Here is a 24,441-nt window from a genome sequence, read left to right on the forward strand (position 1 = left end):
CCAAATTACTCTGCTTATTGAAAGTTGTTTATCAGGAAAATGAGTTTGATGAATCTGATTCCATGATTGAACAAAAGGCGATCGAAGTTTCCACTTTTAAACAATAGGATAAGCAATTAATGATTGGTCTGGTCCCATAATCACTTTGGTTCGAGTCTTTTCAAATTCATTTAAGCCCATTTCATCAACTTGCTTTGATAAGATTCCTCCTTTTGTTATTTCAGGTGATCTTGTGTATAAAGCTTGTTCAGGAATCCGTTTATTCATCATTATACAGATGAGTATAATAACAGTGACAACAACTATCAGTGATAATACCAGAGGTAACACGATTTCAAGTTCAAATAATACTTGATAATATGATTGATTGTAAGTCAAGGGCTAATAATGGCATCTCTAAGGAAAGATAAAATAAATAGCCAATTAGTTAATTGATTAGATTGATCCATGGTCAAAGTAAAAACCTTTATCAACAAAATGAGTTGTCATCAGACTATAAACGGCATCAGTGGATCCAGCATCGGAGTAAGCGGTTGATTTTAAATGATACCAAGTTTGTGGATGAAGACCATCAATCCAAATAGTCTTTTTACCCATAAGTATCATATTGGATACAATTGTCCACATTTTTTCTTTCTGAGTTTTATATTTGATTGAGAAGTGTTTAATTGTACAACCAGATGATTTCCATGAGTTTAAATCAACTTCAATTGAAGTTGCATTGATGTAGCTGATAAACATTTCCTTGACTGGAGCAATTGAAACTGATCCACTCGTTTTGTTGCATCCACTACTACGGTAAACAACTATTTTTATCATGACCCACAGAATTATACACTTCTTATCCGATTCTAACCGTACCACTTCCCTTGTAAGATTCAACTTCAATATTCAACTTTGAATCGATCTCCAGGTTTGTCAATAATTTGGTTACCCAATGCCTTGAGTCTCATCATATCCCAAAAGTGGTCAAAAATTCGGTAGGATTGGGATATGATGGCGATTAATAGTGGATGTGTTAGATGGTGTAAAATTATAAGTCTACAGATTACATTGTATGACGAATCATTGGAATCAATTTCATTGAATGATTAACCATTTGAATGTTTTAGGAGGCAAGAAAAGGATTAAAAATAGTTGTCAATTTATCTTCAATTGCGTCTACCATTGGCACATAAAACGGGAGGTTGATTGTCAGTAAATCTAAGTCAACCCTCATTCGGAATACATTGGATGAACATTTGATTTGTTAAGAGGAACTGAAAAGAGGAGATAAAAATGTAACATTACTAATGTTACATTAGTAACTCAAATTAAGAAAGAGAAAAGAGTTAATTTGTTTACTATACCTGGATAATCATACACATTTCTATCTGCTTTACAATGTCTTGGTGTACGTTTAACGGTAGCATATGGAGTCTCTTCGATAAATCTTTGATCAATACAACCATTATTATTTAGAGTATTATTTGCTTTTAAAGTTGACGTTGATGATTGGATTGTTGAACCTAAAGAAGGTTCAGTCAAATTGGATCCGTTTATCTGGACGAAAGCATAAGGTGATGGATAAGCAATTAATGATTGATCTGGTCCCATAATCACTTTGGTTCGAGTCTTTTCAAATTCATTTAAGCCCATCTCATCAACTTGCTTTGATATTGGATTTGGGTGGTGGATAATCTTATATAAAATTGTTTGAAAATGTGGTGGACAATTTTGTGAGAAAAGTCTCTTTAAAAAGTGATGATGTTTGTGAAAAGTGAAAAAACTGTAAAATAAGTCTTTTAATAACGTCTAAACGTTTACGGTCCCCGTTTAATAACTTTATCATTGTCGTTCAATTTTTTACTGGAATTGAAGATTTCAACAAAATTATGATGATAGCATATTTAGTGCCATCTACCTCTCTTTATTGTAAATAAAGTAACATGCATTTAACGGTTTTACATTTTTCGTACTAAAGTTTTAATGTCAAGGTTAATTGGTGATTGAAATTCCGTTTATACATTTAATTCAGCTATAATTGAGTAATAAATTTTATTCATCATCTACTATTCATCGATTTTAACTTACAATTGTGCCAATTACAAAAGGATTCAATGTAACAACATAAACAAACATGTAAAACTGTATTAGGCTTAAAAAATCAGAGGAACTGTTTATCATTTGTTTTTCCTTATTTTTAGTGGCAGTCATAACATATCAACAGTGTATTACTCTTTGACCATGAGCTATAATCGTTCTCCTAAATCTTCAAACTTGATCGAGTTTTAATTACTTACAATTACAATAATCCAAATTCAACTTTGATCCACCTGTTAATGTCATGCTATGCAACGCAACATGACACTAAAGCAACTTTAATTTGGACTAAATGAAGATCAGAATTGACCTTTTCATCGTTATTCCTGATTAAATTTGGCATTTTTACAGATGTTTAGTTCACATTAAACACCATCAACATTAAACATGAAAACAAGTCAGGAAACATGAGAAACTGAAAAACGATCCCGACAACAATTTGGCTGTGAAATGGATAGAGATGACTTATATTTATATATTTAAATTGTGTAAAAAGATTGATTAACAAAGTAATTTGACTAACTTCACCATATAATATCAAAATGATAATAAGTTAACCAGAAATGTAACCAAATACTTGCACCATTGTGATTTGTAAACAAGATCATTTGTTACATGACTGTGACCTATAGAAGACTGTGCTTCAGTTCAGCTTTTCTGTGATTTTTCAACCTTTAAGTTTAATCACGTCAACCATTTAAAGGTATACACTGTTAATTAAAATTAAATTACCCTAAGGGTTGAATCAAACTAATACTTAGATTGTTTCATTCAATCTTTTAAATCTTAATATTTAAAACGTTACTTAACAAACTTGACTCTTGATATTAAAGATCAATTTTATAAGTTTACAATCATTAATTTTTAATGAAAAATGGTCAAAATTAACCTGTCAATCTGATTGAGCATGTTGACAATCAAATAATTGAGACTCAAAGATAATATACAGCAAGGAAATTGATTTAATTCCTCTTACATTGAAATCCTGTTGATTTGAAACCAAATACATGCTTTTCAACGCCAAATCATCTTAAAAGATCAGATTGAGATGAGTATATTGATTTAGTTGCTAGCAATAGATAACTAGAAAATTAACAATCATTGATTTGCATGACATTAATGCTAGAAGTTGATAAATTTAATCCACCATTAAGCTAATGAACTTAGTATCATATGAGTCTGACGCATTTAAAATCACGTACTTTTGTTAGGTTGATGACAGTTTCATCAGATGGCTAATGTTAAAGATTCGTAAAAATGCTATTTAGTAAATTATTTTAGTTAATATACAATCAGCTAACAGTGTATTGATTAAGGGATTTGATAAGGTTCTCGATAAAGGTCCAAGACTGACTTGGGTGTGTTTTTTCATGTCATTTACAAAGACTACATTTTATACGAATGTTGGGTAAATATTCACAGAATGCTGAGGTTGGCGTCTTAAATTTTAGTTTCCTGAAGCGCACATTTCTGCCGTATGTGTGTGCTACTTGACTGGGTAACAATACTAATCATTTAGCAACTTATTAATATCTATTTAAATCATCAACAAGTAGGTTGTTGAAAGGAATTAAAAACTGTTGAGTAAATAAATAATAAACCATTGAACTAAGATGTAAACATTTTCGCTTGTATTTCCTTATCGTCATCTACTTGTACGGCCATCCATCTAATTGTGTGAACAATGCTTAAGTTGATAGTTGATTGACCCTAGTCTCAATTGAACAATTAAAGGTCAATACCAAAGATGCCAGATTATTAATAGCGGTTGTTAGAAATAATTTGTTTTATCGTTCGTCTTCCTCTTTTCCTCCAATTCTCAACATGAGATTTCCTTATTTACGTTGACTCTTTTTTTTCCTTCTTGCACTGAAAAATTCAACCTTCTCTTCATGAATCAATCGTAATAAACAAGCAATGGTCAATTTGATCGAGTAAAGAGGCCTAAAGATGCATTCAAATTGCTATATTTAGTAAATTCAACCAAATCAGATAGGCTATTGATAGTCTATCTTTTAAATCTGGTCTAAATCAAGGTTAAACTCATTGTAAATATTTAGATATTAGAAGAGATAGTTGAATATAATCATATGTAAATTGTAATTTTGAATGCTATTTTTAAACAAATCAAAATTATTTGTCAGTGCTTTTGAACGATCCTTGTTAATTTGAAATTATGCTTGTGAACTTTTCTTGGAAATTAGGGAGTAACTGCTTCGTAATTTGTCCAAAATTTATGAAATTAATGTAACATCACCACCATAATCGCCATAATCATTGAACAATGAATCATACCTATGGAAGGATAAGAATAGAAATGGATTATAATAGGCAGTATTTACATTTTTTACTTCTATTGTCATGATTATGGTTTATTCAATGCACAAGGACATTGAATAACTGTTAGTTGAAACGAGCAGAAGAGAAGCAGAGAAAATTTTGTCATTTTGAGTTGAATTAAAGCGTCGAAAAGCGATAAAAGAATCTAAAATTAATGAGACAAAGAGTTTCAAATTAATAGCATTCAATTGATTCAATTAATGTCCATTATGTGTATGGATAATATTGATTGAATCGTATTTGGACAAAGATTATGAATGTTATTATATCGTGTTAAGAAGTGGAATCAAAACAAGTTACAACTTACGACTTGCTTAAAGAGCAATCAAAGCCTGATCGAACATTTCGAAAGTAAAATTTAGCTTCTTTTTAAAATTCAAGAAGCCTTGAACCATTTTGAATAGATTCATGATCAGAATAGCAGGCGAGTGCGAGAAAAGAGAAGAATGAATTAAAGGTTAATTAAAGAAGAAAGAGAGTTAAAAAGATGGTAAGAGAGTTGTTAGAGAGGTGAGAGAAAAGAGAGAGGAAAATCTGGTTACAGCCGAAAGCGAATTCTGAATAAAAAGCCAGTTCATGATCAATTGGTGACTTCATTCGATCACTTGTTTCTCTTTAAGATGGTCTTAACCATTTAACAGATTATTCAATTCGATTGTTCCTTTTCCTTTTCATCTTCCTTCTTTAACTCATGAAAACTGTTTCCCTTTGCTCTAGAAGTTGAAAACAATCTGAACTTCAGCGTCTCCGTACTTCTGCAGCTTTAATATTGACCATTAGTGTACTCCTGATCTGGTTTGGACTCTAGTAAAGAAATCAAGAAAATCAAGTTATTGTGATTAGTAAAAATTATATTACACAGTGAAATTAATTGGAAAATAGTTACAACTCGACATTGATAATCGGCCCTAAAATGGTTCAAAGTGATGAGAATGGGTCAACCGATAGTATTCAACAGGTCCGTGAAATGTTTGCTGATGAAGTTAAAAATAATGGTGATCTGTATGATCCTATCGACGTCGAAAGAGTTGCCACCGATGATTATACAGTTGAAAGATATTTGAAACATCATAAAGGTGACTTGGAAAAAGGATACAACATGCTTGTAGAAGCCATGAGATGGAGGCGTTCATTTGGAGTTAACCACATCAAGAGAACTGATTTTCCCAAAGAATACTTTGAAACTGGAGAAGCTCACCTGTATACCACCGATCAAAATGGTGTGTCCACTGTTTACTTGAGGGTAAAGCTTCACAAGAAAATTAATGAACTCAATACATTGAGTCAAAAATTTCTTGTTTATCTGTTTGAGAAATGTGAACAAGAAGGACGGCAATCTGGAAAAGGGTAAGTTGACTTTCACTTTTGATTTCCAGTAAAATCTACATCTCTTGACTTTTTTCCATTGTTAATCCATTGCCATCCAAAATCCTCCATAAACCAATTTGTCAATGTTGACAGTCACACATTTCCTGATATGTAGAAATAATTTTATGGAAACGTTTATGAACTAAAGTCAGCTGATGATGGTACGATGAAAAAAGCAAAAAGTAAACAGAAATAAATTTCCCCTAATCATGAGTAAATGTTTTACTTACCAGTTTCTAAGTCACTTGACAATGATAATGATTTAGGTTGATTGTAGTTTATACCATCAATAATATTAAACAAGTTTATAACAATGTGATATCATTGCATTTAATATCTTAAATTAAATAACTGTATTAAGATTTTATCTGAAAGGAAAGGGAAAAGTGAGGGAAAATAAGATTATCTAATAATAGCCAGATTAAGCTGGAAGATTAGCCTTTGCCGGAGGTTTAGCCTTTATTAGCTATTATTTTTTATGATAAATGATTGATTAATAACCTTTTTTTTCTTGCCATTTAATGATTTAGATATGGATTGATTTGGGATTGTTATGGAGGCAATTTATTCAATGTTGATTTGGAGCTTCTTCAATTTTTAACAAATATTTGGATCAACTATTACCCAGGAGGAACCAAATATGTTTTACTCCATGAATTACCATGGATTTTACGAGCAATTTACAGGTTAGCTCGATCATGGATGCCAGAACATTTACGTGAACAAATTTGCTTCGCCTCTAAAGGTGACATTGGGTCATTTGTTGGTTCTCAAAGTTTACCTGATTACCTTAACGGACAGTGCAAGACAAATTACAAGAAAGCTCCGGTTGACTGTAAACCCATGAAAGACTTCATCATTAAAGAATCAATTGAACCTGAAGGGGCGAAAAAATTTCTTGACCATTACAAGAATTGGCTGGAGACACCATTCAGGGTATAAACTAATTTATAAATTGGTTGATTTGAGACGTTAAAGGTCAAAGATATAACCAAGAAACCAGATACCAAAAGAGTTGCTATTAGACACTGAAACCGATGGTATTTACATGACACTCACACCTTTTCCTATCCTAATCATTGTAACAATGGCAATCAATTCTATAATTAATATTTTGAATGCAGATTCTCATGATATAAATATTTTTATAAGCTTCTAATATGTATCTATCTTTAAACATACATTTGATATGTCATTTTGAACCAATAAAAGACATTAATTACCCCCAATATATCATTATTATGGATAAATAATAGCGATAAAACCACTAAAAGCTTTGTGCTTAAATGAACCCCAAATAACACAATTTTCGGCGTAAACACCGGAAAATAAACATTGTCTCGTACCAAAATACCGATCGTATATTCATAATACAATTGAACCAATCAATTAGCAGGGAAAAAAAAGATGGAAAATATTCAATTCCAAACAACTGGTAAACAAGTTAATCATCATCCATTTATCACATGAAAATAAATTCATCATAAATTGCTACGTAGACTTCGAACTCATCTAATCTCATCTAAAAAACGGTTGGCATCATCATCACCATAAGCAACACCAAGACCATCAATATCTGGTAACAAAAAATGATCATCACCACCATTGGGATCACAATTATTTTTCCTGTAATTTTTCAGGACAAGAGGCTGAGGGAAAAAAAATTATTGATAAAAATATTGTGATAAACAGAAGCATAAAAAAAGGCTCAAACTGATAGACAGAGTAATTGACATATTACCAGATACTGGATGATGATAGAGGGCAAATGAAAGTCACACCAGTGAATGTCATCACCAAACTAGACATAGAAAGGAAAGATAGACATAGAAAGATTGTGTAGACAGAGGAAAGAGAGAGAATGGAAGAGTGGTAAAGATTAGTGAAGGAGGGTAACACTGATAAGAAAAATTGATGATCGGCTGATATTTTACGGGTATAAAAGGAAGTTTGTTGAGCAGATTCAATTTTTACTTCGTTCTCACTCCTCTTCTGTCTATTAAAAATATCCTCTTATAACCATATAAAAAATATTGAGATCTCTTTCTTGTCGCAATGGCGCCTTCATCAACTGGTATACATGTTTCTGTTATTGTCAAAGCACCTTCATCCCTTAAAAAACCTAGCTCAACCTTTCTCTCTCCCTCTCCACCTCCTCCCTCTCCTTCACCACCATCGCCCTCCTTCTCATTGCCATTATCATGCTCATCCTCCCTCCTTCGGAGATCATCTTATTGTTCAAATAATTATGTTAGAGGTGTGACATATTTGAATGGTCGTGGTTTCACTGATACCAAACGATATGTTAATGATGATCAGTTTGATAGACGAAGGATGGGAAGTTCAAGAAGAAGAGTAAGAAGATTTACAGGAAGACAAAGAGGTTTACTTTTCACTCGTGATTATCAATTTGTTTGTGATGATGATGAGGATGATGGTTATCATGATAATTATAATGAGCAAGATGATATTGATAACATAAAAAGACTTGTTGTTGACCCGATAGCCTATGATGTTCACTCTGAGGAAGCTTTAAACCTGGTAATTAAACGTTCCACTCATCATAATAATCATAGTTCGTCTTCTTCCTCCTCCTCTTCACCATCATCTTCTTCTTCTTCTTCTTCATCTTGTTTGCCTTCATCATTATTATTATCATCATCGTCATCCTCCTCTGGATCTAAACGACCTCGGCCAACTCAACAGCTGATAACCCATTTCTCAGATGATGAGGTTCATGAGGAGGAAGATTATTTTGAAGACGAGTTTGATGAATATGACCCGAGAAGTAACCCGATGAACCAACCTCATCAATCTCATCATTATCATCATGATGATCATCACCTGAATAATGTTTTAACCAGTGGTGAACAAGTTCATCCAATGCTACTACTTAAACCATCAAGCAACCTGGACTATCAATACACTAACCAATACAACTCAAGTCATTCCAATAATTTAAACAATTCAAATTTACATTCAAATTTACATTCAAATTTACATTCAAATTCTCAGTTTAATCCCAATCAATATCATCATCAAAATCATCAACACCATCAACACCAACAAGTTCAACATCAACAATATCCATTTATTCAAACCTTTGAACCGAGTTTAAGTTTAAGTGATCTTATTGCTGATACCTCATCTCAATCATCAAGCTGCTCAACTTCATCATCAAACTATTTCAATACAAACTTTTTTCCAAATTCATTTTCATCTTATAGCACCAATTTATATGGTAATCCTTCAATTAATCACCTAAATCATCAGCCAAACCAGATCAATTATCAACACCATAACCCTCAACATCAACCAGTCAATTCATCTCAACCAATCTTTGGTAACACCACTAACCATTTTGGTCAGTTGGACTCAAATGAATCCAATTTATTTCCAGTTGCTGGTAATTCGGGCATTTTTCAATTCCTAACCAACGATTCTAGCAATAGTAAAATTAATCAACAGACACCAAACAATACAAATATCAGTAGCAATAATCAAATTAACCCCAACAGCCACAATAACTACAATAGCTTTAATAACAATCACAATGGTAGCACAACGACAAACTTTGGACTCAAACCAAATGAATCAACATTGGACTTTAAACAAACCTCTGTACCACAACAAGCAAAAGCTCACCTGCCTACAGCATTTCCCTCATTATCATCTTCTTCCTCTTCTTCCTCTTCATCTTCAGCGTCTTCAACTTGCTCAACTTCATCGTCAACATCATCATCACAGCAGCAAAATACGATTAAAGAAAGCCAATTAATATATAAACCACCCTTGGGAACAACTCATCTTCAACAAACGACTCGCAAAGCCAGTCCAGTTGATCCAGCAACTCGTCGTCGAACATATAAATGTACTTATGAACAATGTACAAAAACATACTACAAAAGTTCGCATCTCAAAGCTCATATCAGAACACATACAGGTTAGTATTGGGCTTAAGCTCAACCATGGACTTGGTTTTGATTAACCTTTTTGAGAACATTTTTTGCTAATATTTTTTCTTCTTCTTCATTTTTATTCTCCATTTTAGGTGAAAAGCCATTCATTTGTACCTGGGAAGGTTGTGATCGTCAATTTTCAAGATCTGATGAACTATCTCGCCATAAGCGGACTCACACTGGCGAGAAGAAATTTGTTTGCTCAATTTGTTCAAGACGATTTATGAGAAGTGATCATTTAACTAAACATGTTAAAAGACATTATATTGCTGACAGCAAAAATATTTCAAACAATGCTAATAGTACTTCAAATATTATTCCAAATATAGATAGAGATCATGATAATGATAATAAAAACTTATTGATAAATTAACTAAATTTGCCCTCTTCTGATTGATTTAAGTAGAGCTTCAACCATAATCATTATTTGGTTTGACTTGTAGCTCGCTCATATTTTTCATTTTATTTTACTAATAAATGCCTAAAAAGATTCATCACGGAATGACTTTAAGGGGAAACTAAAGCTAAGAATATCCTTGATTATCATTTGATTAAGTCCACTTTGGATAAATATGAAAAGATAACACCAAGAGTCTTGACTCACAGAATTAAATCTGGACCAGAATCCGGGGAAAAGCGGATCGAAATGGGTTCAACAAAAGGTAGGTTAACATATTAGGTTACAAATAAAGATATGTTTTCAGAATGAAATAACTTGTAAGATTTTGATTTTAACATTATTTTGATTAGTTTCTTGATGGAGAGAAAATTCAATTGAATGTCTTTAATTTGGTTCCATGATAGTTCTGGGACACACAGTATATGCTAATCCAACTCAACTGTAAAACAAAGTTACAATTTATTATCAGATAAATGTCTACGTGAGTTGATACTTTGAAATCAATGCATGAGATCAATTTGTTTAGAGGATTGATAATCTTTTGGATTTTCAATCATCAGATATTTCCATACGCTTCATCTGGGCTTTCATAATCAGGGGTGTGTCAACATTTTCAACACAGAATATTATGAACCAAAAATTATATAAAACTGTATACTTTTTATCAGCACAAATCAAGAGATAAAATTGAAAAAAGAAATGAAGCAACAAAATATGCATTTACATGAAGTCTTTGGCTTTGATAAAAATGACTTCATAGGCTTGATCTCGGCGAGTACGCTGTTGAGTCAATAAATGCAAAGAAGACGAAAAGCCCTGGTAATTACCCTGACATGTTCTGGTAGAAGTGCCTTTTATCATTTGTAATTTTCCGAACACTTGTACTCAATACTGTTTACAACTGAAAGTCATAAGTGAGCGTCTTCAGGTGAAACAAAAATTTTCAACTTTTTACCAAAAAACACTAATGAGTCAGATATTAATTTTGGCTTTTCCCAAATTTCCAGTTAAAGAGTCAAATGATTTCATCTTGAAATATTTGCAATTATCAATGTGTCCAGTGTGCATCTATTGGGATTGATAAAAACAGAGATGTTGAGCTCAAACTAAGCAAATACAGTTGTTTCCATGGAAGTCAGTGATAAGCCAATAGCTAGGACTTTTTATCGTTCTAGTTATTTGTGAAATACAAATCTTGACCAAAATGAATCTCTGACCCTTTAAAGCCTTTTTTGGCTAAAAAAGTAGAAAATTGTTCCTCATGAAAACCCTCCTTTTCCGATTATTTTACAACAGTAGCTTACAATTGTAATACAAAAGCAAAATTTTTGCCAGCAGTGTTTGCGTCTCTAAACATGAGTCTAGAGATCTCAGTTTTTATTTAATAACTCATTTATCTTATTTTAAAAATTGATTGAAATTAATTTGATTAATTTTAGTTAATTGAAACATTTGAAGATGAAAATTAGCCCAAAAAGTGGAGGTTCAAGCGTTCATTTCTTGGATTTTTTACCGCCTTTTAGCGTTCTAAACTTTTTGCCAATACTGAGCAAATTATGCAAATTCTGGTTAACTATTCAGGTTCTTTATTCTTGCATCGATGATTGACCTGTGTGTGATTTATATCTTTTTGATTAACGAGTAAGTTCCAACATTTAGTCACAATGTTTTAATAGAATTTTTATATTTGGCGGTTAAATTGAATATCTGATATTGGATTGATCTTTTCGAGATTTGGATAGTTGGTGATATCATTTGTTGATATTTTATTCTGACCGTCGCCAAAACAATAGCAAATTGTACTATTTCTTGTTTTTATTTTATTTTTTCTTGATTTTGCCGTTGTTACTCACCATTTCTGTTAATCTCTGACATCTTTAGACCATCTAAAGTTCTAAAATGGGACTCATTGATAATAATAATAAAAAAAGTGACTCCGATCTGGATGATGAGAGAGGCGTTAGTATTGAAGTTGGAACAGTAAATAGTTACAATGTTGATGATAACGATGATCTTACGAATTTAACCTGGCTTCAAGATCGAAATCTGCTGAAAAGTATGACAGTTACTAGTGATGTGAAGGATAATATTGTACATTTCATAAAAGAAGAGGACGAGAATGTTTACCCTGATGATGTATGCTCTTCTCCTGATGGCTCCAATAAAGACGAAACAAATCTTCCTTGTTCAGTTCCACCGGTGCCATACAATCCTAAAATACATATTCATGCCAAACCACCCTACTCTTTCAGCTCCCTTATTTTCATGGCTATTGAATCATCGCCTAATAAAGCATTGCCAGTTAAGGATATCTATGCATGGATTGTTGAACATTTCCCTTACTATCAAAATTCGCCGAGCGGATGGAAAAATACTGTTAGACATAATTTATCGTTGAACAAATGTTTCAAGAAATTGGACAAAGGAAAAGACGAACTTCCAGTGAGATATCAAACTTTTTTCACAGTTCTAGACAATAGTTTTTATCATTAGCTAAATTAATCCTTTTTACAACCATTACAATGTTTTGTGTTTAGTTGTAAATTTAAAACTTGGTTTTCTTTACTCTGATCCAGATTGTCGGTAAAGGCTCATTATGGTGTGTAGACCCTGAATTGAGGCCTAATTTACTACAAGCAGTTAGACGGACCCCAGCTCACATTTATCCTTACATGTCAACTGCTAAAACAAACTTTAAAATTACATCAAATAACGAGTTATCGCCCAAGCCAAATCGAAGCCATAAGTATGCTATTATTCAAAATTCAAGGGCGAAAAGCGCTCACTACAATCATGCTTCAAACTCCATGAAAACTTTAATATCTTCTAATTTATTCTTCTTATTTTTTATGTTCAACTGTCATCTTTTTTCAGTGTCTCCAGGAAAATTTTAACTTTTGACCAAATACCTCAACTTGCAGATTCACCTTTGTTGGGCAAAAGATTATTGATTCCAATTATAAATCGAGGTTAGTCTTGAATTTACAAAATGTGGTTTCCATGTCACCAATCGATTCGTTTTATACATCGTTAATTGAATGGCTATTCCTATTAACTTTTTACTCCCTTCCATGCGTCTCCCTCCCCCTGCTTATTATGACACTCTCCTTTCTCCCTTCAGCCCATTCTCCCTCTCTCATTTTTTTTCAAACATAGAGACAACTTCACTACTAAAAATGTTTCCCCAAACAAGAATTCTCGTTTCTATGTTTCCTAAATTTAACATGTTCTTTTTGTTTATATATTAGATTGTCAACTCAACTAATAACATCAAATTATTTTGGTTACTATCTTACTTTTCCCTCTTTTTGTTTCCGTTTTTTCTCATCAGAGTCTGAAGAAGCGGATGCCGCTCAATCAATGCTAACCTTAACTCGATATAATTCAGAAGAAGGCAAATCCAATAAAAGGTACCACTGATGCATCAATTTAATGAATTTTATTAATTTAAACTTAAATGTAAACTTGTATTTGTAATACGATCAATATTAATTACAATGTTTGCTAAATTTTCTCTCTTTTTTCGCAAATAGTGAACCACATGGAAAACATCAGACAGATGATTCAGATTCTCCTTCTTCTATGAATCCCACGGGCGATCATAATTATTTCAGTAGAAGTAGTGAATCAAAGAAACATAATATTGAATTACTCACCGAGGCTCAAAAGTTGGTTGATTCAAAAGTGAATCTGAAAACAACCTCAACAACTATAGAAGAAGAACTACCAAAGGAAGAAATTGATTTGATCGAAAATGTTACAATTGTCACCGATGATGGTAAAAAGACTCGAGGAACTGTATTAGTGAAAAGAAAAGTTGATGTTAATGACGAAGATGGGTTAAAAGGAGCTCAAGCATTGCTCAATTTGGCATCGAGAAGTTTAGAAGTTAAAGCAAAAGACGAACTGAAATCAAAGAACCAACAATCTCAGCAACCACAATTACCATCTTCATTCGTATCATCGATTAATAGTACAAACAATTCAACTCCTACAAGTGTCAACTCTATTGCTTTGATTAAGAGGACTCGCCGTGGACGAGAATAGAGACAATCATTTATTTTACCCGTTTTGTTTTCTGTGTCCATATGTTAAGTCATTGTTTTAAAATCGAGTTATAAAAGAGAAAAATGAAAATTTTTCTTTGGACTGAGTCGACAAAAGTAAATCTTTTTTTTTTGGAATTGAGCTTGAATTTTCCTTATGGAATTTTGAATTGTTTTTGGAACGTCATAATTTTGTCTAATTGCCCTGAGATCAATTTGAGATCAAACCATCTTTAAAAAGACATTGTAAATACACTTTTCTTTCCTTGGCCATCTTCGTGTGACATCAAAAACTGTGAAATGTTGAAATTAAATCAATTTGAAAAGGAAAAATTTTGTAAAAGCTAAAGTCTATCAAATTGAAATTCAACTTGTTTGTTATTCGAAACTCGAAAATATGCAAATCTCAATAGACTTTAGCTTGTTAACTACTCAAAACAAATTAACAGAAATAGAAGGTAAGAAGAAAAAAGAAACAACTTAATTTTTCCTGACTTGTTTACAAATATAAATCAACTTATTCCTGGCATCTACATTGACATTAATTACCCAATTAACTGAGCAGATATATAAATAAATATGTATTTATCACTATTTGATTGTAAATAATCAAACCCCAAAAAAGCAATACACTAAAGCTGAAATTGAAAAGTTCAACGGATTAAATCAGTGAAAAAGCAAAGTAATACTTTATTATTCAATGAAGACTAGAAAAATCTTAAAGTCTCAATGTCAATGCCCATGCACCAAGAGGAGGAAAAACAGCGTCATCGTCATCACTATCATCATTAACATCATTGCCAACAACAAAAACAAAAACAAAAACAACATCAAGTAAACAGGCAATTTCAGAAGAAGAAAAAAAAAGCGTCAACATCTTTCCTTTTTCGTGAGTTGTTTACAACAACAATAACAAATATAAAAAAAAAGTGTAAAGGAAAGTGTAACTTAAAAGTGAATGATTTCTGTTTTTCTGTTTTCCAGTAAAGTACAACTGATGATGATTAACCCCAATCGAATTATAATTTCATCGATGGAATCTCATTTTGTTTATTTTATAACTTGTAAAACGTATTATCCAATAACAATCTTTGTTTTTTCTTAGGATTATCAATTCTAAAAGTAATTAAAAGTCTAATAAAATTACTGATAGAGTTAAAAACAAGCTTCGAATCATTTAGTTCACTATTCATAGATAGGTGTTTCTATAGAAGAAGAAAAAAAGATGGACAAACACACACAAAAGATTAAAGAAAAAATAAAAGTTTATTTACCGTTAGTACTACTTGTGTTTTTGTTCAATTGACTGTAATACATCAAATCAGATCGCAAAAAAGCGCAAAAAAAACAAAAAAAAATAATAGTGGCCAACAAAGCGTTCAAAATTGTGTAAAGTACCACTTGACACTTTTCTCAAGTGCCTCAGCAGATGATAAGTTAAGAGGTTTCATTGGTACATAGTCACCATTTATTTCGTCAGCATCATCTTCTTTCGATGATGGTGGTGTTTGGTGATCTTCAATGGGCTTATTACATGAGATTGATAGTGACGAGTTATTATTATTAATATTATCATTTGTGCTATTGACTGTGGAAACGTGACGATAACACACAGGGGGTTTACCCTCGTTAGCCATGGGGCGACAATTGGAAGGTAAACTGTCGCACCTTTCACGGATAGAGACGGTAGCGTAATAGGAGCTTGGAGAGGTAAGAGAATGTGACTGTGATGACTGACCACTGCTGTGACCTGAGCAATTGTTTCCACTTGCAGCAGCTGTTCCAATGGGTATGTTTTGAGGGAAGCTTGATCCGCCAATTGTATTTTCTCGACTTATTCTTCGTCCACTGAACGTAATGGGTCTACAACACTCGCTCGTGGACGCACTTCGTGGCCTTAGTGAAGTCTCGGAATGATGGATTGGTGTTCTAAAAGAAAGAGAAAATTGCAAAAAATTAATTATATTTAGAAATCATTCTAAATATAAGTAAAATAATATCTTTCGATATTGAAGGTCGATTCCGAGATAGTCAATGAACTTTTTCAATATCATAGTAAAAGGGAAACAAGATCTTCAAGATTATAAGCGTAAAGATTATTGACTAATTGTCTAGAGATTTTTTTCAACTCTTTGTATCATTTTTGGAAAATCCTGTCACTAGTTAAAGAAAATAATCACTCTTGAGCCAAGAGTTAGTCTTAATTTGTTAAACTTACCGAAGATTCTGTAAAGAGCCATTGGTTGAGACTCCATTAGATAAGAATGAAGGTTGATAGTCAATTATTCTCAATATGGATTCATGCATATCATGAGTTGTCGCTCCATCGTCTGTTAACATACACAAATTGCCGGCTCCAAGGGCAGCCCCACGTCCCAATTCAACAATGAAATATTTTTTATTGTGACTAAATCGTCGAACACAAGAGAGTGGTAACTCATGAAGAACTGGTTCTGGGTCATTAGGGGCAACTTTCACAAGGTGTAGTTTTTTATCATTGGTTAGGCAAAGTCTGTATGTACCGATTAAATTTTCTCTCTCACTATTCTGATTTTTGGGTATAGTGACTTGCCAGACTCGCTCATATCGAGAAGAGTTCACGTGTGGTTCAGTTAATTTAATCAACAGAGTTAACCATTCCTTGAACAGTATCTCATCATCAAAATAAAGTGTATAACATTCTTCCTTGGTAAAAATGAATATCATGTGGTCCTCCTCTTTGGTTCCATGTTTTCGGCTTATATTGAAGCAATCTTTAAGTATGATGGAAGCTTTATAAGGTGATCCATGGCGAAATTTTTTTTCACTTTCATAATATTCTAAGCGTCCAGTGTTGGGGTCAACTGGATCAGATAGAATGATAAAGTATCTTTCTTTAATTGTTTTAGTTCTCTTACATCTAAGTAAACCAGCTTTCAAAATCATCATTCACCAAAGAGAAGAAAAAAGAGTGAAAGTGAAACAACACAAAAAAAGAGATTTGTTTTGATGAAAGTGAAATAGACGATGTGTGATGAGAGTTTAATGAAAACAACATACAATCAAGGACAGTTAATTGTAAACAATCAGTAAAAAAAGCGACACTGTGTTTGGTCAGAATGAAGCTTTAACAATAAAACATTTAGATGTGTGGCTGTTAATAATTTTAGTACATGTTTACAGTGTTTTTCACTGATTTAGTGAGTGCTTCCAACTTTAATCCGCCTTAAATTACGTCATAACCATAGTTACATTACATAACCGCCATCTTTAAAAATTTACCGGTTCAACCTGATTTGCTTTAATTGTCAACACAAATGAACTTGATTTCCTTATGTTGATTAAATTGTTAGATATCAATGGAAGCTATTTATTTCAAACATAATGGCAATCCTGAGAAGCTATTTTAATCATTCATTGGCAATGGTTGACCAAAGATTTGATCCACTTTAATGAAAATAATAAAACCAGCAGACTGGTGAATACATCAATTGTTTATTTGCCATTAATTTGTGTGTAGACTTTATTTGCTGGAGTCAATTAAAACATGTTATAATTGATGTAATTAAGTAATTATATTCAGACTCCATTTCTGCTTGTTATTGTCTAAGAAAACATTTACAAAGTAATCAGTTTCTTGTCTAGATAATCAATGTTGAAATTCAATGTTGCTATTTTTGCATCCATAGCTTTACAGCCTTTCTTATCGTGAAAATATGTTGTAACAATTAAGGATTAAAGTTCACTTGGCCAGTTAAATTGTAATTTATCATTATTATAGATACTTAACAATAACTCAAGTGATAATACTTGAAATTGGCCAGTGTAAAGATGTTTAATTTGTTACTTTGTTCAATAAACAATTTAATAAACAAGCACATTAATAGTATTTTGCTATCAGTTATTGAAATATCAAATACTCACTTGATTGCCTTTGAAATGTTTTCATTTCATTCAGTGTATTCAATGTTATTAACTATTACCAATGTGATTGCGTTAATGGTTAACCACCTAAGTAAATATTAAGTTATTTACCTCATCAACGATTGTTGATTTGAAATATTGATTAACCAAATCGTTCTCCATTCATCAATTACAACTGTTTTGAAAGGTGAATCAAATTTGTGACCAGAATATTATTTAAAAAAATTTCCTCTTATTCCAACATTAAAGATAATTGTTGAACATTTTATAAATTTGCTGCTAATTTTTGAACCGTTTTTGATACACATTTTGAAATTAACTCATTAAAAGTTCAGGAATAGGTGTTGGGTGTAGAATATGATTCTGATTGGAATAATATCTTAATTTAAAATGTGTAATTAGCTCAAAATAGGTTTACCCATCTATCATTGATGAAGGGGAAAAATAAAACAAGTGTGAAAAAAATATAAATTATTCTTCCTCTTCATTTATTGTTTCCACATTTCACCAAAGGAAGTTGATTATTTGTTCAATGAACAGACTATTACTCTATTCATTTGAAATGAAGCAACATTTTCATTTAGAATCAAGCATTCGCAATAATTTGCAATTCACTGCAAATATTGATAACTTGATAATCTGATTTAGTTGAAACTGGAGCGAAAATCTTAGTTTAATCTGCCAATCCATTGTATGAAGATTTTGCCCGACTTTCAGTCAACTTAATTTGATTTCGATCAATTCAAGTATTGTTTGGATTCCTGTTAATCACCTTAATATCTGGGTCATTTTTTGGCCCTTGAAACATAATCTGATATTCCATAGGTACCTTTAAGCAACCGACAGGCATCAAGTCGATCTTTGTAAGGCATGTAAACACCATGATCTCCTTGATAAACAAATGGTAGCCTAAGAACCCAATATGCTGATTGTGATAATTTAACAGGCTCAGCGTTGCCAGGGGAAAATATTGGGCAAGGAGGAGGAGCAGGTTGAACTCGAGGATTGAGGGTAACATGAACCGGAGCTTTTGGAGTGACAACGTGCAATCTCATTAGCTGACCATACAATAGTTTACCAGATCGACTACAAAATAAAGGAATTAATTACATCAGAATAAAAATAAAGGCTGTAAACAAATTAATCAAGTTTTTGTAATCATAATTACCTGCAGACACAAGGAACATAGAGAGGCATATCATTTGAAGCGATACTGTTTGCATTTTCCTTGACAATGCCCATATTGGCCTTCAAAACACTTGCTGGTTTAGATGACATGAACCTGTGACCTCTTGGGCATTCATATTCAACTCCAATGAAAATTTTTACAGTAAATTGAGTTCCATCTTTAAGGGAAACAGAACAATTATTATAATAATATTTTAATATTGGTGAATGAAAAAAACAAAAATTATACCTTTAAGAGTTTTTTTATTCTTTATTCCTGGTGGTCTTTTACCTTCCCATAAAGGAGGTAGCTGGCCTGAATGCTCGAGTTTAACTGTTACATCCCATGGTAATAAAAAATTGGTTCCAGAAATGAAACCAGGTTGATCCTGAACTCCCATATTATGAGAGTAAAGACTTGATGGACCAAGACAAACTAATGACCAGGATGAAAATTTGGGCAGCAAACCAAAAGGTGACATTGAATGAAGCATTCCAGGAAGATATTCAGTTGTTGAATGTTGATTAAGGACGCTTGAGTGAGGACTTCGATTATATTCTCTGATAATCAACTGAATGTCCCGACCTTTGTCCGTTTTATCTCCATTCTCATTTCCTTCATCTTCATCATCATCATCATCTTCTTCATCGTCATCATCATCATTGTCGTCTTCTTCTTCGTTGTCCTCTTCATCATCAGCTACACCAGCATTGACATTATCCTTATCATCCTTAACATCCTTAACATCCTTATCATCCTCATCATTATTGTCCAAACTATCCCAATTCTCAACAACTAAACTTGGACTTTTCAATGGAGTAGATTTACCTTTATCAGCTTCAGTTCGTTGAGGTGCGTCTTGCTCTTTGACTTCTTTTGGTGTCCCATTTTTCAATTCAACAGATTTATCGCCACTTGCATCCTCTTTACAGGAAGCTTCGGTTCTTTTAAATGGTTCCAAGCTTTGCTCTCCTACCAATGCTTGCGATAGATCAGTTAAAGAAACTTGATCGGTACCAGGTTGACTTTCAAATTCAGTTTCACTTGAGTCTAAACCAAGATTTTCAAATCGATCAAAAAAGCGATTAAGTTTAGCTGGTCTTATGTCGGACGTGCTTGGCTGGAAAACTGGAAACTCGATTCTTTCTAAGTGGCTACAATTACACTTTGAGGAAAATAAACAGTAAAAATCGTAGTTAGCACTTTTAACAGTAAATGGATCTTCACGGTTTGCCTGACGACGACCACAATCACAAGCTGAAGTTATCTTAACTCCACTGCAATGCGGCATAATTGGATAATGAGGCTCTGTTTTAGAGATGAGCTCTTCATAGTGATCATCGTCTTCTGGTTTTGTTCGATGAGCAGGATTTATACAATTATTACCAGTTAAACTGAGAACTTCACACATCTGTCGACCATTGTTCCAAAATTCATCACACTCGTCTTTCAGCCGTCTCAAATAACTATATAAAGCAGGTCCACGAGATTGAACGGTGAAAAAGTGCATGGCTTGGGCCACTTTACGAACGTGAAAATCTGAAGTATAGTGAGATGGTAAACCTTCTTGATATATGCTGAAAGCAATAGGCAAGACTTTGTTGCACCTTGCTTCAGAGAATCTTGAGTCAATATCGAGTGAATTTCGCATTTGATTAAATGAAGGCAATGAATCTTTGTACGATGCATCTTCTGGGTTGAATAGCAAATTGTGTAATTTTTCAGCAATTAAGAAAAAGTCTTCAGCTACTGGAAGCTCGAACACTGTTACAGCATTGTGTCGACCGACATTATCATCAAATCCTTTTGTTAAAGCTGTTGAAATATGAGACCAAAGAAATTGATAGAAAGTTTTACCACTTTTTGGATCCACATCAGAGTTATCTTGCTCTTGAGAACAAAATTTTTGCATCAATTTCTTCAAGAAATCATGAGCATCTCGAATGGTTGGATCTTGATTAGAAATATAAACAAAATCTGATTGATTGCAAATGGCAAATAATGAATTGGCACAAATATTTGTTATGATGCGACTTTTCCTCAAGAATCGATAAATTTGATCTTCTAAATGTTGCTCATGAGTTCGCTTGTTAGCACTTATATATTTAGAATTTTGGTAGGCTTCAAACACAAATAGAACTCTAGGAGAGCAAGGACGACCACTGAATACCCAATCATCAGAAATATGAAAATCACGAAGAACTTCAGATACCAAGGGAGAAGTTTTTACTCGAGCGATATCCAATAGTCTAAATAATTGAAGATAGTTGAGATCAAAATGTGGCGTTGGGTGGACAATCACGACAATGTGAGAGATGATGAACATAAACAGAAGAATTTTTGCTGTTTTGAAAGTAATGTCGGTAAAGTTTTGGAAAAAACCCTGAAAAGAAGAAAAATAAGGAGCTAAAATAACTTGTAATTTAAGTATGATAAACGGTCTGTTGAATCAATTACAATTGACAAGATTTTGAGATTGTTATGAGTTTAAGGCAAGTGAGTTTTACCTTTGACTCAAATTCATGGCCCATTATCTTAGAAAGATGAGTTAAAACGTCAGTATCTAATGGGGAAATCAAATGTAGAAATATAACTCGACTCCGTGAATCAAAATAGCCTTCGACATTGATAACCTGGAAGATTAAGTAATTTTCATGATTAGTTCCAAATGAAGTCTAAATTTGTTCAATATAGCTAAGGCTTACCGATTCATCAACTAATTTTTTATTATCACAGAATTTTCCTCTGAAAACATTTTTACCCAAACAGTCATCAATTAATGTTGCTTTACAAGCTCTTGCTCCAGCTGAAGATTTACCAATAATTGAGACAACACAGATTTTATCTTTTTGAAAATTTGGATAATTAGACGACAGAAACTGAAATGTATTTCTAGGAGAAAAAAAACGAGAGAAAAGATGTATGAGCATTGTTCAAATAAAAACAAAACCGACAAAGAATATTTACCTTAGACTATCCAGATCAGTCAAGTTGAATTTACAATTAACATCACCATTAAGTCCAGGTGATTTAATTGGATAATCTGGCGCCATTATCTATCTAAAGATTGTAACCAGTTTGGTAACTTGGCTAGGTGATAAAAGATATGCGAACTGCTGTTGATTTATAAATATTTAAACACATGTGAGAAAATTTGGTCTACCCAATTTGCCAACAAATATTAATAGACAGCTAAATTAATAAAACAAAATCAATCTTGAGTTAGTTAGGCATCAAAAAAAGATATTCAGAGAAACCAGAATGGAGAGAACAGATGATAGGATGAAGCAAAGAAATGAACAGCATGAAAATAGGTTGACAAGATGATAGAGATACTGATGCAAATAGAATGGCAACAACAGACAATCAAGAATCAATTAATTGTAAATAATTAAGAGTGAAAACCAAGACTATAAGTTTAGTTGTTGATAGCAACTTGTTATTATGTTTACAGTGAGATCCCTTCTTAAAGACCTTAAAGCAACGACTATATAACCATAGCTACTTTGACTAACCGCCATGTTTAAAAATCGACCGGCCATCCATTTTCAATTGCTTATTGTTTAACTGATTAATTAGCAATTGTTTTAGACAAACATAATATAAATGACCATTAAATGGACTATGAATGTGTTCAAAAAATTTGCTGTGTTTCAGTATTCTAACAAGATAAGATAATGCTTTTTTAAATACATCTGATTCAACCTTTCATTTCTTTACCCATTCCAGAGCAAAATAGAGTGAGAATTTATTCTTTAAATTTATTTTTAATAAATAAATAATGGATTTGATTGTTGATTGAGTTATATGAATCAGGAGAATCAGGAAAACAATTAGGAAAAGGTTTAAATTGATGTAAGGATAAAGATGATGATTGTGGCATATATAGTAAAATTAGTCGATTTTGATACCACAGCCGATGAATGAACTGGATCGACGTGGATATGGGTTGATCTAAAATTTGGGTCTGCGTCGCTTTCATGGATAGTTCCTTCATCATCCATACCGGAATCCGATTGATCTTCATCTTCATTTCCATCAGATTCCCTATCACCATCATCATTTTCACCTTCATCATTTTCACCTTCATTTTCATCTTGCATTGTTTCGTTTGTAAAATGATTAATGTTGGTCAACTCGTCGTGGCTTGTGACAGAGTCCACACTCGTCAGTTCATTGTCACTTGGATTAGGTTCTGAAACTGGATGATTTTCGGGATTATGGAGAATTGGGTCCTCTTCAGAGCCATCCGAACCTTGCTCTTGTATTACGTTAATATAAAAACAATTCACCAATGAAATAACCAAAAACAGAACTAAAAAAACTGAAATTATATTAGAAATTGCTTTAAGTCTCATTTTAACTAGAGGTCAACAGATAGAAAAGCTGATGAATTACAATTAAATTGAAGTAGGATGTGAAATAAAATTTTAATTATACTGCAAGTTGTTTTTAATTGAGTATACATTTACTAGTCGTAGAATAAGATTTCTAACTCTTTCTTATTGTTGTAACAATTGAATTGAAAATATTATCAAAAGTAGGATATTCAAATCTTGTGAAAAAGGCTCCTAACTTCAATTTAAGTGTTAAATTTAAAACTTTTTTTACACCTTGAGGTCAATAATCGTCTCAATTTTCGTTGATTTATTTCGAAGCAGTCAAAATTGATTGCTAAATGTCTATTAGAGCTTCAAAGTTGCATTCCAACTCGATTTAATTACAATAGTTAAACAATTTAACGAGATTTTTTTCAGTTTTCTTGCTTACTTCTTCAATAACCGATATTTGTATGAAAGTTTGTTTACAACGAGGATCACAATAAGTAATTTAAACACTTTCAACATTCTTTGTAAATCAATTTTAATAACTTTTATACATTATGTTTCAATTTATAAAAAATGAATCAGGAAGCTCGATGATTTGACTTGTAATTTTCAAAATTATAAGTCTACAGATTACATTGTATGACGAATCATTGGAATCAATTTCATTGAATGATTAACCATTTGAATGTTTTAGGAGGCAAGAAAAGGATTAAAAATAGTTGTCAATTTATCTTCAATTGCGTCTACCATTGGCACATAAAACGGGAGGTTGATTGTCAGTAAATCTAAGTCAACTCTCATTCGGAATACATTGGATGAACATTTGATTTGTTAAGAGGAACTGAAA

At 32.5% G+C, this 24,441-nt stretch overlaps 7 protein-coding genes and 1 long non-coding RNA gene across 11 annotated transcripts in view; 3 read left to right on the forward strand and 5 right to left on the reverse strand.

The window, feature by feature from the left end:
• Positions 1-45: 45 nt before the first annotated feature.
• Positions 46-1,798, reverse strand: LOC107366696 (cell adhesion molecule Dscam1-like). Its single transcript, XM_015934323.3, has 3 exons — positions 1,350-1,798; positions 465-1,259; positions 46-396 (listed from the first exon to the last, which is right to left on the reverse strand). Exons 2-3 carry the CDS (start codon positions 817-819, stop codon positions 341-343), a joined length of 411 nt encoding a protein of 136 aa, XP_015789809.2. The 5' UTR covers positions 820-1,259; positions 1,350-1,798; the 3' UTR covers positions 46-340.
• A 150-nt stretch (positions 1,799-1,948) lies between these two features.
• LOC149094038 (uncharacterized) lies at positions 1,949-7,673 on the reverse strand. Of its 4 annotated transcripts, none has more exons than XR_016199148.1 (5): positions 7,532-7,673; positions 6,021-7,439; positions 5,309-5,894; positions 4,730-5,226; positions 1,949-4,377 (listed from the first exon to the last, which is right to left on the reverse strand). It is a non-coding gene; the product is annotated as an uncharacterized LOC149094038 (long non-coding RNA). The 4 variants fall into 4 exon arrangements; XR_016199149.1 differs by having other exon boundaries at positions 5,309-5,942; XR_016199146.1 differs by having other exon boundaries at positions 4,730-5,894.
• On the forward strand, positions 5,028-7,021 carry LOC107366695 (motile sperm domain-containing protein 2). Its single transcript, XM_015934322.3, has 2 exons — positions 5,028-5,769; positions 6,321-7,021. The coding sequence occupies exons 1-2, from the start codon at positions 5,336-5,338 to the stop codon at positions 6,730-6,732; spliced, it is 846 nt and encodes a 281-aa protein (XP_015789808.1). The 5' UTR covers positions 5,028-5,335; the 3' UTR covers positions 6,733-7,021.
• Positions 7,674-7,769: 96 nt separating the features above from the next.
• LOC107366616 (uncharacterized) lies at positions 7,770-10,272 on the forward strand. Its single transcript, XM_089268279.1, has 2 exons — positions 7,770-9,733; positions 9,842-10,272. Exons 1-2 carry the CDS (start codon positions 7,846-7,848, stop codon positions 10,120-10,122), a joined length of 2,169 nt encoding a protein of 722 aa, XP_089124405.1. The 5' UTR covers positions 7,770-7,845; the 3' UTR covers positions 10,123-10,272.
• A 1,648-nt stretch (positions 10,273-11,920) lies between these two features.
• On the forward strand, positions 11,921-15,357 carry LOC107366693 (uncharacterized). The gene is made up of 5 exons (XM_015934320.3): positions 11,921-12,591; positions 12,726-12,895; positions 13,024-13,118; positions 13,481-13,559; positions 13,683-15,357. The coding sequence occupies exons 1-5, from the start codon at positions 12,049-12,051 to the stop codon at positions 14,194-14,196; spliced, it is 1,401 nt and encodes a 466-aa protein (XP_015789806.1). The 5' UTR covers positions 11,921-12,048; the 3' UTR covers positions 14,197-15,357.
• Positions 15,358-15,442: 85 nt separating this feature from the next.
• Positions 15,443-17,334, reverse strand: chico (insulin receptor substrate 1 chico). Its single transcript, XM_015934321.3, has 2 exons — positions 16,414-17,334; positions 15,443-16,124 (listed from the first exon to the last, which is right to left on the reverse strand). Exons 1-2 carry the CDS (start codon positions 17,121-17,123, stop codon positions 15,575-15,577), a joined length of 1,260 nt encoding a protein of 419 aa, XP_015789807.1. The 5' UTR covers positions 17,124-17,334; the 3' UTR covers positions 15,443-15,574.
• Positions 17,335-18,565: 1,231 nt separating this feature from the next.
• On the reverse strand, positions 18,566-22,741 carry LOC107366691 (nonsense-mediated mRNA decay factor SMG8). Its single transcript, XM_015934317.3, has 6 exons — positions 22,234-22,741; positions 21,972-22,158; positions 21,774-21,899; positions 19,516-21,649; positions 19,267-19,444; positions 18,566-19,184 (listed from the first exon to the last, which is right to left on the reverse strand). The coding sequence occupies exons 1-6, from the start codon at positions 22,317-22,319 to the stop codon at positions 18,884-18,886; spliced, it is 3,012 nt and encodes a 1,003-aa protein (XP_015789803.2). The 5' UTR covers positions 22,320-22,741; the 3' UTR covers positions 18,566-18,883.
• A 1,371-nt stretch (positions 22,742-24,112) lies between these two features.
• LOC107366690 (cell adhesion molecule DSCAM) overlaps positions 24,113-24,441 on the reverse strand; it is a 43,769-nt gene continuing 43,440 nt past the window's right edge. Inside the window, exon 17 of the mRNA XM_015934316.3 lies at positions 24,113-24,435. Within this exon, the coding sequence (XP_015789802.2) occupies positions 24,392-24,435 (44 nt within the window). The 3' untranslated portion in view covers positions 24,113-24,391. The remainder of the gene's footprint in view (positions 24,436-24,441) is intronic.

Source organism: Tetranychus urticae, chromosome 2 (genome assembly GCF_039701765.1).
Source record: "Tetranychus urticae isolate SD_2017Ah chromosome 2, NJAU_TeUrti_SD_1.0, whole genome shotgun sequence".
Lineage (NCBI taxonomy): Eukaryota > Metazoa > Arthropoda > Arachnida > Trombidiformes > Tetranychidae > Tetranychus > Tetranychus urticae.

Excerpts from the sequence above, each read along its gene's own strand:
- LOC107366695 (XM_015934322.3), top strand. The coding sequence starts at position 5,336 with ATGGTTCAAAGTGATGAGAATGGGTCAACCGATAGTATTCAACAGGTC. Across the intron at positions 5,770-6,320 it reads GGACGGCAATCTGGAAAAGG|ATATGGATTGATTTGGGATT; the intron begins GTAAGTTGACTT and ends TTAATGATTTAG.
- LOC107366691 (XM_015934317.3), bottom strand. The coding sequence starts at position 22,319 with ATGGCGCCAGATTATCCAATTAAATCACCTGGACTTAATGGTGATGTT. Across the intron at positions 22,159-22,233 it reads ACTGATCTGGATAGTCTAAG|AAATACATTTCAGTTTCTGT; the intron begins GTAAATATTCTT and ends TTTTTCTCCTAG. Across the intron at positions 19,445-19,515 it reads GAATAAAAAAACTCTTAAAG|ATGGAACTCAATTTACTGTA; the intron begins GTATAATTTTTG and ends TTTCCCTTAAAG.
- chico (XM_015934321.3), bottom strand. The coding sequence starts at position 17,123 with ATGATGATTTTGAAAGCTGGTTTACTTAGATGTAAGAGAACTAAAACA. Across the intron at positions 16,125-16,413 it reads GGCTCTTTACAGAATCTTCG|AACACCAATCCATCATTCCG; the intron begins GTAAGTTTAACA and ends TCTTTCTTTTAG.
- LOC107366696 (XM_015934323.3), bottom strand. The coding sequence starts at position 819 with ATGATAAAAATAGTTGTTTACCGTAGTAGTGGATGCAACAAAACGAGT. Across the intron at positions 397-464 it reads AACTCATTTTGTTGATAAAG|AGATGCCATTATTAGCCCTT; the intron begins GTTTTTACTTTG and ends ATCTTTCCTTAG.
- LOC107366693 (XM_015934320.3), top strand. The coding sequence starts at position 12,049 with ATGGGACTCATTGATAATAATAATAAAAAAAGTGACTCCGATCTGGAT. Across the intron at positions 12,592-12,725 it reads AAGGAAAAGACGAACTTCCA|ATTGTCGGTAAAGGCTCATT; the intron begins GTGAGATATCAA and ends ACTCTGATCCAG. Across the intron at positions 13,119-13,480 it reads GATTCCAATTATAAATCGAG|AGTCTGAAGAAGCGGATGCC; the intron begins GTTAGTCTTGAA and ends TTTTCTCATCAG.
- LOC107366616 (XM_089268279.1), top strand. The coding sequence starts at position 7,846 with ATGGCGCCTTCATCAACTGGTATACATGTTTCTGTTATTGTCAAAGCA. Across the intron at positions 9,734-9,841 it reads TCATATCAGAACACATACAG|GTGAAAAGCCATTCATTTGT; the intron begins GTTAGTATTGGG and ends TCTCCATTTTAG.